Here is a 14,434-nt window from a genome sequence, read left to right as displayed (position 1 = left end):
TAGTGAAAACTTTCTTTAATAGTGATAAAATGTAATAGAATATTCTACCAAAATAAGATAAATTGAACGAATATTCCATTTGAATTTCTTTTCTTTTTTTTTTCTTTTTTTTTTTTGGTACCGGAGATCGAACTCGGGTCCTTGAACTTGTGCAGCAGGTGACAAAACCACTGAGCTAAATCCCTGGCCCCTATTTGTATTTCAAGAACTATCTGAGTCAAAATCTTGAACCTGATGACCTGATTTAAAATAAAAAGAAACAAACTGTTACCACAAGTATAAGGATATTCTATCATATAAGAAAAACAACAATAAAAACTCTACACATTTTATTTCCAAGTCTTGTAAGTATATTAACATAATACCTGAACTGGCCAGCTCCCAGTGTGTCACCTGTAAAAAGACTATTTCTTGCATCTCTTAGATTTTCCCGAAGTTTCTTATCTAGTTTCTGAAAAATCAAATTTTAGATTAACTCAATATTTTCTTTTAACTTTATGTAGGGTAATACATTGTATTTTTAGTTTCATAACCAAGAAGGTTGGAATAGCTCTATAAAATAGCAACTCTAAAATCTGAGCATTTTAGCTCCTTACCTATTTCAATACCATCATAACTTGTACTTGTAGCTGGGATTACAGATATATGCCACTACATCCAGCTAATCAGCACTCTCCATTGCCCAATTTTACTTGAGGTACAGGAAACATTTGCAGTAATGACTCATGCTCTCTCTCTCTAAGCATGACTTTCTTATAAACAGATGCCTGACTAAATGGAAAGAATGGTGATTTGAGTGACTGGGAGTAAAGAGTACAGGGTACAATAATCCCAAAATGGATACGGGAGTATGTGAAGGAAATCAGACTTCCAGCAGTCAGTAAATCAGTTGAGCTAATAAAGTTTCAAAATGTCAAGGAATTTTCTAGTCTTTCCACATTACTTACTCTCTTTTTCAGTACTTGTTTAAATTTTCTTTTATTTCTTAATCTTTACAGAATATTTGTGAATATTCAATTTATACTGAACATCTTATACTCCAATAGAGTGGGACATTTTTAAAATGCACTTCACCCCATTTAAAAAATGGTTATGTTTAACAATAAATACTTGCTAAATGAAACTTAATAATATATAATTTGGGGAAGAAATAAGTATAGTAAGTTGAATGAGTACTATAGATTTTAGCAAAAAAAAAGGAAATAGGTTGGAATGATTGCTTTCCATCTTCAGTGGAATCCCAATGTAATAAAATATCTGTAACTAGTACTTAATATATAACCTACAGTAACCAGGTGCTTAATATTAACAAAAACATTTGAGAGGTTTCTGAAAAACACAGTATTAATTTATACTCAAGTGATGGATGCATGAACTCACCACTGACACCATTTCTGCTGCAGTTCCTCTTGAACATCTGATGATAGGAACAGCACCTATTTTCAGAATATTAGCAATGATTTTAGCTCTTTATTAAAATGAATATTTATAAAATACGTCAGCATCAAAAAATAAGACTAGGTATATATAGTTTCAGGTTACAGACATAAAAGGACTTATAATCTCAAGACGAAAGCAAGGTTTCAGAAATGAACTCTTCTCATTTATGAAAACAGGCAGAAAAAACTTTATATGGAGCTGAACAGTATAATCCATTTTTCTCAATGAACTGACTTAATCAGTATTTTGACTGCTTTTAAATAGTTTTAAAAAGTAACAGTATTTTCAGAGAAATCACTTTAATTTGAGTAAAAGTAAGAATGAAAGAAGCTTAGCTAATTTTGTAGTTTAGATTGCTAGTTTTTATTTTACAAATTAACAATAGAGCATCTTAATCTTTTAAAATTTAAAAGATAACAGAAATTTTTTTTCATGTAACATGAAATGCTCCTAAAACTTGGCCACAATTTGTTACCAAATCAACTCACTGGCCCTCTTTTTTTTTTTTTTTGGGCCCTCTTAATTTCTCTCTTCTTTTATTACTGCAAATAAATGTTACTAAAAGCTAAAAAAATAAAATTCAATTGCATTGAAAAATCTTAAAATGAAACAAACTTGAGAACACTGTAATCATGTGCCAAAATTGTTGCATTTCAGATTTTATAGCAAAGTACACTATGAACTGCAAAGTAAAAATGTGGAATATTAGCAAATTTGTAAAATTTTTGTTTTATTCTGATGGCCTAGGTCAGTGATGGTGAGCCTTTTAGGGCTTTCAATGACACAGCCTGCTGTGGCACATTTGCCATAGGTTCACCACCACTGGCCAAGGTTATATATGTTTGACATAAAAAAATTTAAACAACATTAGAAATGCAAAAAGTTAACTCTCTGGATTCTAGGTTCTCCAAAACAATCCACATTAAGTTACAAATAGATGCCTTCCTTTTGTTTTTCATATGCTCTAGTAAGTGGGAGTATGTGTGTATATGTATATGTTTGTGTATTAAAAAACAAAAATAGGATATTATACATATTATTCTGAAAATTGCTTTTTAAAATTTAAAAATTTAGCGTCAATATTCTTTGTCAAGAGTGCCAGTATGTTCAATTTCCTCTTTGAAAAATAATCACTTTTCCTACTCTACACATAAAGGTGTTTGTAAAGACTCAGTGGTCATTATAAATCTCTTTCCCATTTTACTATTACTTTGAAATCATATCATGTATCACCAAGCAAAATAATGTGCATGCCCACAATAACCCTAGCAACAGGCAATTACATAGGATGGCGAAACAGAATGATGATTATGTTTGCTTAGTGAGTAAAAGTTATATACATGTGCTTTTTTAAAAAAACAATAGCTAGGTGCAGTGGTGCATGCCTGTAATCTCAGCACTTGGGAGGCTCAGGCAGGAGGATTGCTCCAAGTTTGAGGCCAGCATGGGCTACATAGTGAGTTCAAGGCCAGCTTGAACCGCATAGTAAGATCCTATCTCTTGTTTTTTTGTTTGTTTGTTTTTTTGGTACCGGGGATTGAACTCGGGACCTTGCGCTTGAGAGGCAGGTGGCGGAACCACTGAGCTAAATCCCTGGCCCAGCAAGATCCTATCTCAAAAAATAAAATAAAATACAACAAAACCCAACCCATTTGAGGGCACTGAGCCCAAGCAGAAATTTGACAGAGATAAAACTCTTTAAAGAAGTGAATCAAACAAGGTGAGCTACATGTTATCAAGCTTTTCTGCTGAAGATACTTTCTACTTTCCATGACACAGGACAAAGCATAAGCAGAAAACAAGAGACTTACTGAAGTGAGAAATAAAAGGGTTGGAAGTTCAAGGGAAAAATCTCTGAAAGTGAGCCCTAAACCGCACACAAATTCTCCTTAAATATTTTTCTAAATCTTATACTATGCATATCTTTTCTTTAATTTTCTCATTTGTGAAATGGAAAGAGTTTATCATTCTATGGTAAGGATCATTTTAATTAAAAGGTTTTTTAAGTGCCTACGAAATTAAAATTACAATCAGGTTTCTAAACAGATCTATTAGTAATGGTAAGCATAAAGACATACATTAAACATTAAATAAAATGTAGCTATAGGCAATTTTAGATAATTCAAGGAAATGTTTAAAATTTTTAATATATAGGTAGATTAGCATTATAGGTAAATTTAGTGTTCTCTGGTGGCTTTAGAATTTGCCTCAATAATTTGCCTGGTAATAATTACCAGGCATATATCTTTCTATTTAAAAGGATGTTTGAAATATTTTATAATGAAATATTTTTAAAAAGCTAACAGGCACATAGGTGAATTTGTCATCAAACTACGTAAACAATATATTAGAAAGTTACAATTACCAAAGACATCTAAGGAAATAACTCAAAAAAACTGCGGAATGATAACTCAAGAGGATTAAGCACATCAAAGTATCAGAACTGGGTTTTAAAAAATAGTAGAGATGGGACAGGGATGTACTTAGTGGCGCCGTGCCTGCCTGGCAAGCTCAAGGTCCTGAGTTCAATCCCTGGTTCCACAAATAAAAAAATAAAGAGAGAGAAAAACAAAACAGTAGAAAATGTATACTTTACTCCAACTTTGGAGAGATGCTACAGAGTCAAATAGGTGAAAGGATCACATTACAGTGTTACAGATTAAAGTAAGTTGTTAAATATTTATTTTGAAGAATAGCCAGAAAGATTTGAAAACTTACCCAGTGTAACAAAAAAGCAGAAGAGGCTGTCAACAATAGTGTCCATAACTGTTTCCATTTCTGTGTCTGTGATATCTGGTCTATTAATAGCTAAAATGACAGCAGTAAAGGAGAAAAGTAATGACTAAAATTTATTTCTTATATTTATTAAACTCTTAAATTACTAATTAATATGCAGTTAGATAACATAATACTTGAGTGAAATTTTCAGTTATAAGCTTGCATACATTAAAAATTATACATTAAAAAACCTTACAAATAAAAACCACATATAGGGCCAGGGATTTAGTTCAGTGGTTCTGCCGCCTGCCTTTAAAAACCACATATAAAAACCATCTCAATATCAGAAGAATGGTAAAAAAGAAAAAAATTTCACCATACAAACTATATAAAATTTTTACCAGAGCCAATAGGAAAATAAGTATTATAATCCATAATTTTATTCATAAACACTAGATGGCCTCAAGAAATCACTGATCCTATTAACCAAAAATGCCAGAAAAAGATAATGTAAATCAATAAGGCAGAACCAACAACACATATCATTTTCTTTGTATTATAATAAGCTACATGAAATTCTTTTCTAATTCTTAAGACTGTACATAAGTAGTTCCCACATTTTAGGAGGTGAAAGAATTACTCTGGAATTTAGGGGAAGAAATAAAACTATTTCTAGAGACTTAAAGGTTAAAGCATCTTAGCCCTTTCCACAGGGATTCAATTCAATAGATGGGAGATAGATAATTCTAAGAAATAGGCAATTGTGACAAACACCTCCAGAGGGTTCTAACCCAAAGAATCCTAAGGCTACAGTTTAAGAAACACTGCTGTGAAGAATATCCTTGAGAGTCAAAGACTGATTTATTTTTTTCTCTTTCACAAAATGTAGGCTTAGTATCTGACAAAGCAGATGCTCGCTAACCATATGTGGAAGGACTGATCTAAAATTTTATCTACATAGTATTTTTAATTTGCCAAATACCTTGAATACAAAAAGCAAATGTAAAATTTTAATGTAACTTGGGCTTATCATGAGAGGAAAGCAGAATCTAATTTGATATATCAAAATATTTAAAGAAAGTACGGTCTGTCAGGAAAACATAAAATTAACAGAGTTCAAGCAGGCAACAGAATTGAGATGGGAGAAATGTGCTGTCATTAAGATGTTCCATGCTGTCCTTAAAATGTTCCATACTGTCATCTATCCAAATCAGATGAAACAAATGGCAAAAGGATACAATGTGAATTACTTGATTTCACAGAACATGAATTCTGTCAATAATCTGGCAGCAGTATAACCTACAAAGAAGCACTCAGCCCTTTAGCCCTAAATCTAGCTTCGTCCCTATGAATGAGAAATAATTTTAAGTCACAAACTGTCCATTAGTAACTTCAACACAACTTGAGACAAAAGCTGCTCTGTCTGAGACAACTGTCTCAGTCTATGATGAGAAATTTGCTTCCTTTATTAAGTCGCAAATCCATAGGGCAGAATTAAAGATAGGGAATAAAAATCAAATCATGGTATTAACACAAGTTTAAGAATATCTGTTTAACATTTTGGTTAAAGCACTTACACTGCTTGAGAAAATGTGGTATATGATTACACAATAGTTAAGGACACTAACTATTACTAGAGGGTGCACGCGCTATTTCTGGAGTAATCCAGCTCTGCCACTTCCTGATCCAAAAGTAAAGGTGCTTGTTTTTTTAATAGCTATGCCTCATTTTTCCACTCTGGAAATTGGAAGTAACAATACCTACTGCCCAAATGTCTTCTCATGTACAAAAGAGCTTATACAGTAAAGTGCTTAGAACTGATTGCCAGAAAACAAGCAATTACAACTATTATTACTATCTGGGTGATTAGCCATGTGACTAAAATTAGTAAATAATTTCAGACTTGGGATTTTTTTTAAAGTTGACAGATAAAGGAAAATTTAATTACATTTCTAAGCATATGAACATTCATTATATGACAGACTCATTAAAATATACTTAATTTTAAAGAATTATGTATTTGGGTAGCTTTTGCTTGATTTATAAATTTATCCGGTTTAACATATGAAGTCTTTAAAAAAATGTACTAAATTATAAATGCAAAATATTAAGAGAATTTAAAAAATTAAATTTGATTAACTTGTTAAAGGGGACTGATTAGAAGACTAATTCAATTTCAATTTTATTCAATTTGAGTTAACTGACCAAGAAAAAGTAAAGGTGCATGTTTTTACTAGATTTTTAAATAATATAACAAAATTTGTAAATTTAAGAAAAACTAGGCTTTAAACATGTAACTTAAGTAATTTGCTAGTTTATTTAAAATTCAATTAATTGTGAATGGAGTTCTATGAATAACCACCACCACCAAAAATCTCTCACATGGACAGCTCAGCAAATTCTTACAGTCCTCCAGGAATTTTGTTTAATTTCATCAAGAAAGCATGCTACAAAATATAGATCTCAAAGAAACCAAAGGGTCTTCTCTCAGAGAGTTTACCATCTGGGCCAATTTTTTTAAGTACCCAGAAGTAAAACATCTTATTTTTGTCTAAGGTTATATGAGACAGCTCTATCCTGCATTAATATATTGTCTTAATGGCCTTGGTGGTGCATTCCTTGTAATCTCTGCAGTCTGGGACGCTGAAGCAATAGGATTGCAAGTTTGACCTCTGAGTAGGGACATTAGTGACTTAATGATATCCTGTCTCAAAATAAAAAATTTAAAATCTCAGCAGTCTGGGAGGTTGAAGCAATAGGATTCCAAGTTTGACTTCTGTGTGGTCACATTAGTGACTTAATGATATCCTGTCTCAAAATAAAAAATTTAAAATAAAGAATTGCAATCCTATTTTTACATACCACGATATGAAACAAGTTCCTTATTTTGATTACATAATACAAACATATCATCCTCCAAAGTAATAAAATTGAGATACTGATCAAAAACCTAGAAACAAAAGAAAAAAAATTTGTAATGAATTTTATCATACATTCATATTAAAAGTAAATTTAATTTGATTAAACCTACTAGTAGTAAAAATGAGGAAAATTCTAATTCCATTCAATAACTAAAAATTGTACTTTGTGGTAGCCTGGCTAATGGGGTAAAAAAATGAGTTAAGAATATTAAAAAACAATGAAAACAGTAAGTATCAAGGAAGAGAATATTTTCAGAAAACAAAATTTAAGCAGTATAAAAACTTTGTGACTATAATGAAGATGGATACTAATTGTGATGGAAAACCACAATTTTAAGTTTTATATTTATTGTAATTATATGTTCCCAAAAAGTCACACTACCTGTTTTTATACAATATGTTTTAGTATATATAGCACAGAAAAGTTATGCCAGTTCTTAAGTACAAATGAAGAGAAAAATTAAATTTAAACTGAAAATCGTTTCTACTATTTTATGTAAAATGCCAACTGGTTTTTTTTCCCCCGGTACCAGGGATCGAACTTGGGACCTTGTGCTTGCGAGGCAGGCAGTGGAAAAATCCTCAGCCCCCATATTTTATGTAAAATGAATGAGAAATTTTGAGCAAGAACATTAAGGTAGAAACCCTAAAAATAATCAGAAGTAGTAGCAGACTATCTAAATTTAAGAATGAAAACTCTACCAGTGGACAAAAATATGGGAAGTCCTATACAGTTCCATAGACTTTTCATTTATTTCTGTTTCATATTTAAGAAGCACAGGGCACAAGAAAGCTAAAACCAGGAATATATTTTACAAATTTATTTATAACTTAAGTAAAACATGTCTAAAGATTACTATAAGATTGTTGGCTCATTGCAACCCCTTTCTGTCTTATAATACACTACATAGCCTCTTTGGATCCTCTCAATACATTCCCACCAGCTTGAACCACCAGGGGAACGCATGCATGATTGTCCCATTGTGTGACTTGTACCACTGGCGGTACAAACAGATCTAATCACTTTTATCAGTCTTTTTACTAATAAAATAAAAAGCCACCTGATGGGATAGTCGTGTATGTATAACCAGTGGTTTAAGGCACCCAGAATTACAGCCCTGTGGTGAATGTGTTAAGAAAAGACGTGGAGATAATATGTTGACAACAGTATTATAAACAAAACAATGTCAATATATTCTGAATACAATTTATGACAACACAATTGTGAAACTGTTTCTAAACTGAGCTATAAAGACTATCATCTTTTTCTAGTTTAAGGCGAAGATAATTTACATTACCGGAACTCATTCTAGAAGTATTGAATCTAACCATTTTTTATTGTTCTGGTCATTTGTAAAATAAGATACGTATGTCAATTAACAGCTTTCAGAATACTGTTAAATATTACATTCACAAAATGTCATTCATCGACCCAAATCACTTACCTTTGCTACTTGTGTTACTGCACTAGCTGCTAATGCTGCATTTGCAATATCTTCCAATTTACTTCTTGAAATAGCAGAAATAAAATTTAAATAATATGATTCATACAGCTGATTACGAAGATCCTATAAATACAATAAATATTTCATTCTTATAGAATTCTATAAAGAAATAGCATAAATAAAAATCTTTAAATACTATAAAAATAAGGTTTTGGAGGATAAGACATATAAAGACAGGTTATATAACTGACAAAAAAGTATCCTAAGAGAACAAAGTTATGAAGAAGTACTGGCTATCTGGTCACTGAAACTTATCTTAACAAAGTTATAAAATTATATTAACAGATTCCCATTGACTGCAATATACCATAGCACAAAACTAATGTGAAATAGTCTCAGTGTATTTTTTCTTAAAAATATCCAGGAGTAGACACTATACTATCTAACATAATGAAATGCTTATTATATTTGGTAGAGACTAACTTCTGCTGGTCATGTAATCACACAACAAATACTTCTGTTACTGCACACAGAAGTGTTATAATTCCAATTATCAATTACAAAAATATTTCTTTTCAATCACTGAAAAGTAGTGCGATTTAAGCTATGCAAATTCTTAAATATAATTATTAAACTCTAGGCATAGATATTTAAATAACTATATTTCCTCAAGTCTAAGATATTATCAATTATAACAAGCATAATCATTCATCTATCACTAAGTAATAACGAATGCTACCAATAAAATTTTATGACACATGATGAATTTTAGGATGCATTTAATTTCAGAGATGTTAAAATGTGAGAAACTGAGGGGCTGGAGCCTGTGTGAGGCAAGAAGCTCAGCAGGGCAGTGGTTCAAAAGGGGTAGGGAGATTAGTTATGCAGAAAGACTAAGTAAATATATTCAGGGTACTGGCAAGCATGTCTCTTAGTGTTAGAGTAAAGAGTTGCAAATTTATAAAGGGAAAAAGGAGAAGCTAGACTAAATCATATGTTGAAGAATACAATGATTGTGCAGGTTATCTATTTAGACAGGTGGGGAGGAGAAGGAGATTTATAGAAATAAGTGCAGATACAAAACTGTATGTGTGCGCCTGTGTGTGTGTGTGTGTGTGTGTATACGTAGGTACGTATTTCCTACTTTTGTCCATTGAGAGGAACTAAAACTGGCACCAGTTATGCCTAATGCTTAGAACCTAATTTTTAAAAACCATTCCTTACAGAAAACAAGGCTCCTTTAACAAACAGCTGAATTCATGGGTGGCCAAAGAAATTACAAAATGCAACTGGAATATCTTATGCCAGAAAGAAAGTGGTCAGAGAATGATTGACACATTTCTAAAGGACACAGAAGTTCAGTAAGGTGGTAGGATGCAAGAGAAGTATATAAAAACTCATTGGATTTGTATACACTTACAATGAACAATCCTAAAAGTGGAATTAAGAAAACAATTCAATTTATTAAAAAATATGAAGAAATGTATCTAACAAGAGAAGCACAAATATTATATTTTAAACACTACAAAACATTAAAAGAAATTAATGAAGGTTTAAATTGATAAAGCTATACCATGTTCCTACATCAGAAATTACATAATTGTTAACACTGTATTACTAAGAAATTAATCTACAGATTCAACATAATCTCTATAAGAACCTCAGTTGGCTTCTAGATACAGAATCGGACAAGCTAATCCCAAAATTTATTAGAAAATTTAAAGGACTCAGAATAGCCCAAATAAAATTTGGCAAATGATTACAATGAAATATTGACCATAGAAAGGAATAGTAGCCAGGTGTCATGGTACAAGACTGTGATCTCAAATACTTGGAAGACTTAGGCAGGAGGACTGCAGGTTCAAAACCAACCTGAGCAAACTAGTGAGCCCCAGTCTCAAAATCAGAAAAAAGAAAAAAAAAAAAAGGGCTGGTGATGCATCTCAGTGGTAGAGCATACTTGCTCTGTATGTGTGAAGCCCTGGGTTCAATGCACAGTACTAAGAAGAAAAAAAAAAACCAAAAACGAAACAAAGATAAACCCTGAAAACATTAAGCTAAAATAAAGAAGTTAGATACAAAAGATCACATATTATGAGATTCTGATCATATGTAATGGCCATAATATGCAAATCTATAGGAACAGAAAGTAACTTAGGGACATGAGAGGGATAAGAGTGGGGTCAGAGATATAAAAGTTAAAGGGCAAATGTCTTTCTGAGGTGACAAAAATTGACGGTGGTAATGTCTGCACGATTTTGTAAATACACTAAAAATCATCACCTATACAATTTAAATGGATAAATTGCATGGCATGTGAATTACATTTCAATAAAGTTGTTATTAAATAAAAAAGGAAGGAGGAAGAGACTGGTAATATAGTACCTCTTTAAAAAAATGGCATAGGTTTGTGCAGGGTAAAAGAGGAATATGGTTATCATAACCAAGACACAAAGTATGTGACCTTCACTAACAATTTAAGCAGCAATTTGATTCAAGGGTCAATAACAAGTAAAGTTATTGTGACTTGTGGCAGATGCTGGTAACTACCTATCCAACATCCATTTAATCCCTTTTCTTTGGTAAAAGAATCCAAATTTTCTTTGGGGTGACAATACATTCATCTCACTACTAACTTTCACAGTCTCTCTTGAAGCTAATTCTACCCAGGGAGACCTAAAGGAAAGCCTTCTGGGAGTTTCTGGGAAGATTTAACTTTCTTGATCAGTGTACATTTCGGGCTGGCAGAATTCATTTACTATTTCTTCTAGCTATGAACACTGATGTGATGTCTATGTCTGCAGCTGCCACCTTATGTGAAGCAACAAGACAATGAAAACAACCTAAAATAAAGGATCAGAGAGACAGAATGAGCCTAAGTCTTTGATTATTTCATCATGTTGGTGCATGGACTTCCTACTTTCAGCCTTCCTATTATCTAAGAAAATGAAATCTTTACTTATTTATTAGTACCAGGGATCGAACTCCGGACCTTGCACTTGTGAGGCAGGCTGCCGGCAGCACCACTGAGATAAATACCCAGCCCTGAAATCTTTATTTTTAAAGCTAATATAGTTAAGCTTTCCGTTTTGTAAAGCTGACTTGGTTTTCACCAATACATTGGTTCTTGGGACCAAAACATTTAAAATCATTAGAGCTATTTAAACTTCAAAGATGGTCTCAAAAATCAAAGTGAGAAACTGAGTAAGGGAAGTTTTGATTCTTTACACTGTATATCTAAAATATTCTGTGAAAAAAGTTTGAGTTGATATTCATGTATCAGGTAGGATAAGAATGCATATTACGAATCAGCCCGCTGCACACAGGAAGGTCTGTGCACGCCCTACCAAGGTCCTGAGTCTTACGGAAGACACCGAATCACCCCGGTGCAGACAAGCAGCCACCTGGTTCCACACTACAAAGGCACAAAGGACCCCAGACCACCAGACCAAGGTACTGAGTCCCACTGTTCCCAGCTCAGAGGTAGGGGCTTCTGAGCTGTCGTCCCACTGCTCCTGGTCCAGAGGAAGGGGCTTCCCGGTCACCATCCCTCCCGCTCCACCCAGCCCAGAGGAAAGGGCTTTTGGGCCACCTTCTGTCCCGCTGCTCCTGGCCCAGAGGAAGGGGCTTCCAGACCACCATCCCACTGCTCCTGGTCCAGAGGAAGGGGCTTCCCGGCCACCATCCCTCCAGCTGCTCCCAGCCCACAGGAAAGGGCTTTTGGGTCACCATCCCTACCGATGCTCCCAGCCCCTGTCCCACCTCACCCAGCTCAGAGGAGGTAATCCGTGCAGGTGCTAACAGCCCCCCCGCCCCAGTCGAAATGAGAAAACATGTAAATAAGTCTCAAAACCAGACTTCCAGATCACCTACAGCAACCCCAAACGGAAATGAGATGGAACACTCTGATACTCAACCACCTGGACCCACTGAACTGGCAACAAAAGGGGATCTGGAAAAAATGAAATCAGAAATAATTTCTCAGATAACAGAAGAAATTGTGCCCCTAGTGCAAGACATGATTAATAAATCTAGAGAGGAGCTCAGGAACATGATGAAATCCCAACATAAGAAACAAATGGAATCCATAAAACAGATGCAAATAGATTTCCAGGACATGAAAAACTCCACTGAAAGTCTACACAGCAGAATGAGCCAATGTGAGGACAGAATTTCAGATATAGAAGATAAGATTGCAATTAGTGACCAGGAAAAGAAAAATTGCTTCAAAATTATAAGGGAACATGAGAAATCAATCCAGCAGCTGCTAGATGATGCAAAGAAGAATAACATAAGACTGATTGGGCTCAATGAAGAAACAGAAGAGAGTGCAGATGACATAAAAAATCTCTTCACAGAAATAATGGCAGAAAACTTCCCAAGCAGGGGAAAAGAGCTTGACATACAGATAAGTGAGGCATATAGGACTCCAAATAGCCTTGAGCAAAAAAAATCTACACATAGGCATATAATTGTTAAGATTCCAGAAACACAACAGAAGAACAAAGTTCTCCAAGCAGTCAGAGAAAAGAAACAAATCACATACAAAGGAAAGCCTATCAGAATCACAGCAGACTTCTCAACACAAACCATCAAGGCAAGAAGAGCTTGGAGTGACATATTCCAAGGCCTAAAAGAAAACAGCCTCCAACCCAGATTGATGTACCCTGCAAAACTATTTTTCAAAATGGATGGAGAAATAAGATACTTTCATGAAAAAGAGCACCTTAGGAACTTCGTGAATACCAAACCAGCACTCCAAAGAATTTTACACAATAGCCTAGGAACAGACATTGAGGATCACAACCCCAGGAAGCAAAGCAGAATGAACCCATCTGGCATGACAAAAAATTAAATGTAAAGGGGGAGAACCCAACAAAAAGAAAAAGTCATGGCAATGACAAGTCAATACATTTCAGTTATAACCATCAACGTTAATGGTCTCAATTCACCAATCAAAAGAAATAGACTGGTAGAATGGGTCAAGAAGCAAAATCCAACAATATACTGCATACAAGAAACACACTTAATTCAAAAGGAAACTCATAGACTGAAAGTTAAAGGGTGGAAAACAATACTCCATGCAACAGGAACCTGAAAAAAAGCAGGAGTAGCTATCCTCTTGGCAGATCAAGTAGATTTCAAACCAACACTGATTGAGAGAGACAAAGAAGGACACTACATCCTTGTAAAGGGAAGAATCTAAGAGGAAGAGATGACAATCATAAATATCTATGCACCAAACACTAGTGCACCCAACTATATAAAACAAATACTAACGGACATGAAAAGTCATATATGCACTAATACAATTGTAGTGGGGGACCTCAACACCCCACTGTCACAAATAGATAGATCAACTAGACTAAAAATAAGTAATGAAATACTAGAACTCAATTGAACTCTTGAACAAATGAACTTAACAGATGTTTACAGAGTCTTTTACCCCACAAAATCAGAATACACATTCTTCTCAGCTGCACATGGGTCATTCTCCAAAATAGACCACATACTCACACATAGAACATGTTTAAGTAAGTGCAAAGGAACTGAAGTTATGCTCCATATATTATCAGACCATAATGCGATGACATTGGAGATCCACAGCAAAAGAAACTCAAAAAATTTCATAAACATATGGAAATTGAACAACACACTTCTGAATAACCAATGGATCACAGAGGAAATTAAAGAAGAAATCAGACAGTTCCTTCAATTAAATGACAATGACAATACAACATATCGGAATCTATGGGACACAATGAAAGCAGTCTTATGAGGGAAATTCATAGCAGTGAATACACATATTAGGAAAACAGAACAAGCCCAATTAAACAACCTGATGCTGAACCTCATGCTTCTAGAAAAAGAAGAGCAGGACAACCCCAGAGCTCATACAAGGGAGGAAAT

The 14,434-nt window shown here is 33.9% G+C and overlaps 1 protein-coding gene across 8 annotated transcripts in view; it reads right to left on the bottom strand.

Annotated features, from left to right (window-relative positions):
• The window catches only part of Scfd1 (sec1 family domain containing 1), a 93,469-nt gene that overhangs the window by 64,975 nt on the left and 14,060 nt on the right, over window positions 1-14,434 (bottom strand). For all 8 annotated transcript variants that reach the window (XR_015445756.1, XM_087197074.1, XM_087197070.1 and 5 more), the window contains 5 exons: window positions 8,525-8,647; window positions 7,021-7,108; window positions 4,159-4,248; window positions 1,381-1,436; window positions 366-451 (listed from right to left, as the gene is read on the bottom strand). Coding sequence is in view for 7 of the 8 variants with exons in the window: in XM_087197074.1 (XP_087053200.1) it covers window positions 366-451; window positions 1,381-1,436; window positions 4,159-4,248; window positions 7,021-7,108; window positions 8,525-8,647 (443 nt within the window). In the remaining variant the exon portion in view is untranslated. The remainder of the gene's footprint in view (window positions 1-365; window positions 452-1,380; window positions 1,437-4,158; window positions 4,249-7,020; window positions 7,109-8,524; window positions 8,648-14,434) is intronic.

The sequence above is a fragment of the Heterocephalus glaber genome, unplaced genomic scaffold (assembly GCF_053883595.1).
Source record: "Heterocephalus glaber isolate CG9 unplaced genomic scaffold, H.glaber_assembly_v1.0 deba00001662, whole genome shotgun sequence".
Lineage (NCBI taxonomy): Eukaryota > Metazoa > Chordata > Mammalia > Rodentia > Bathyergidae > Heterocephalus > Heterocephalus glaber.
This window is presented reverse-complemented; position numbering and strand designations above follow the sequence as displayed.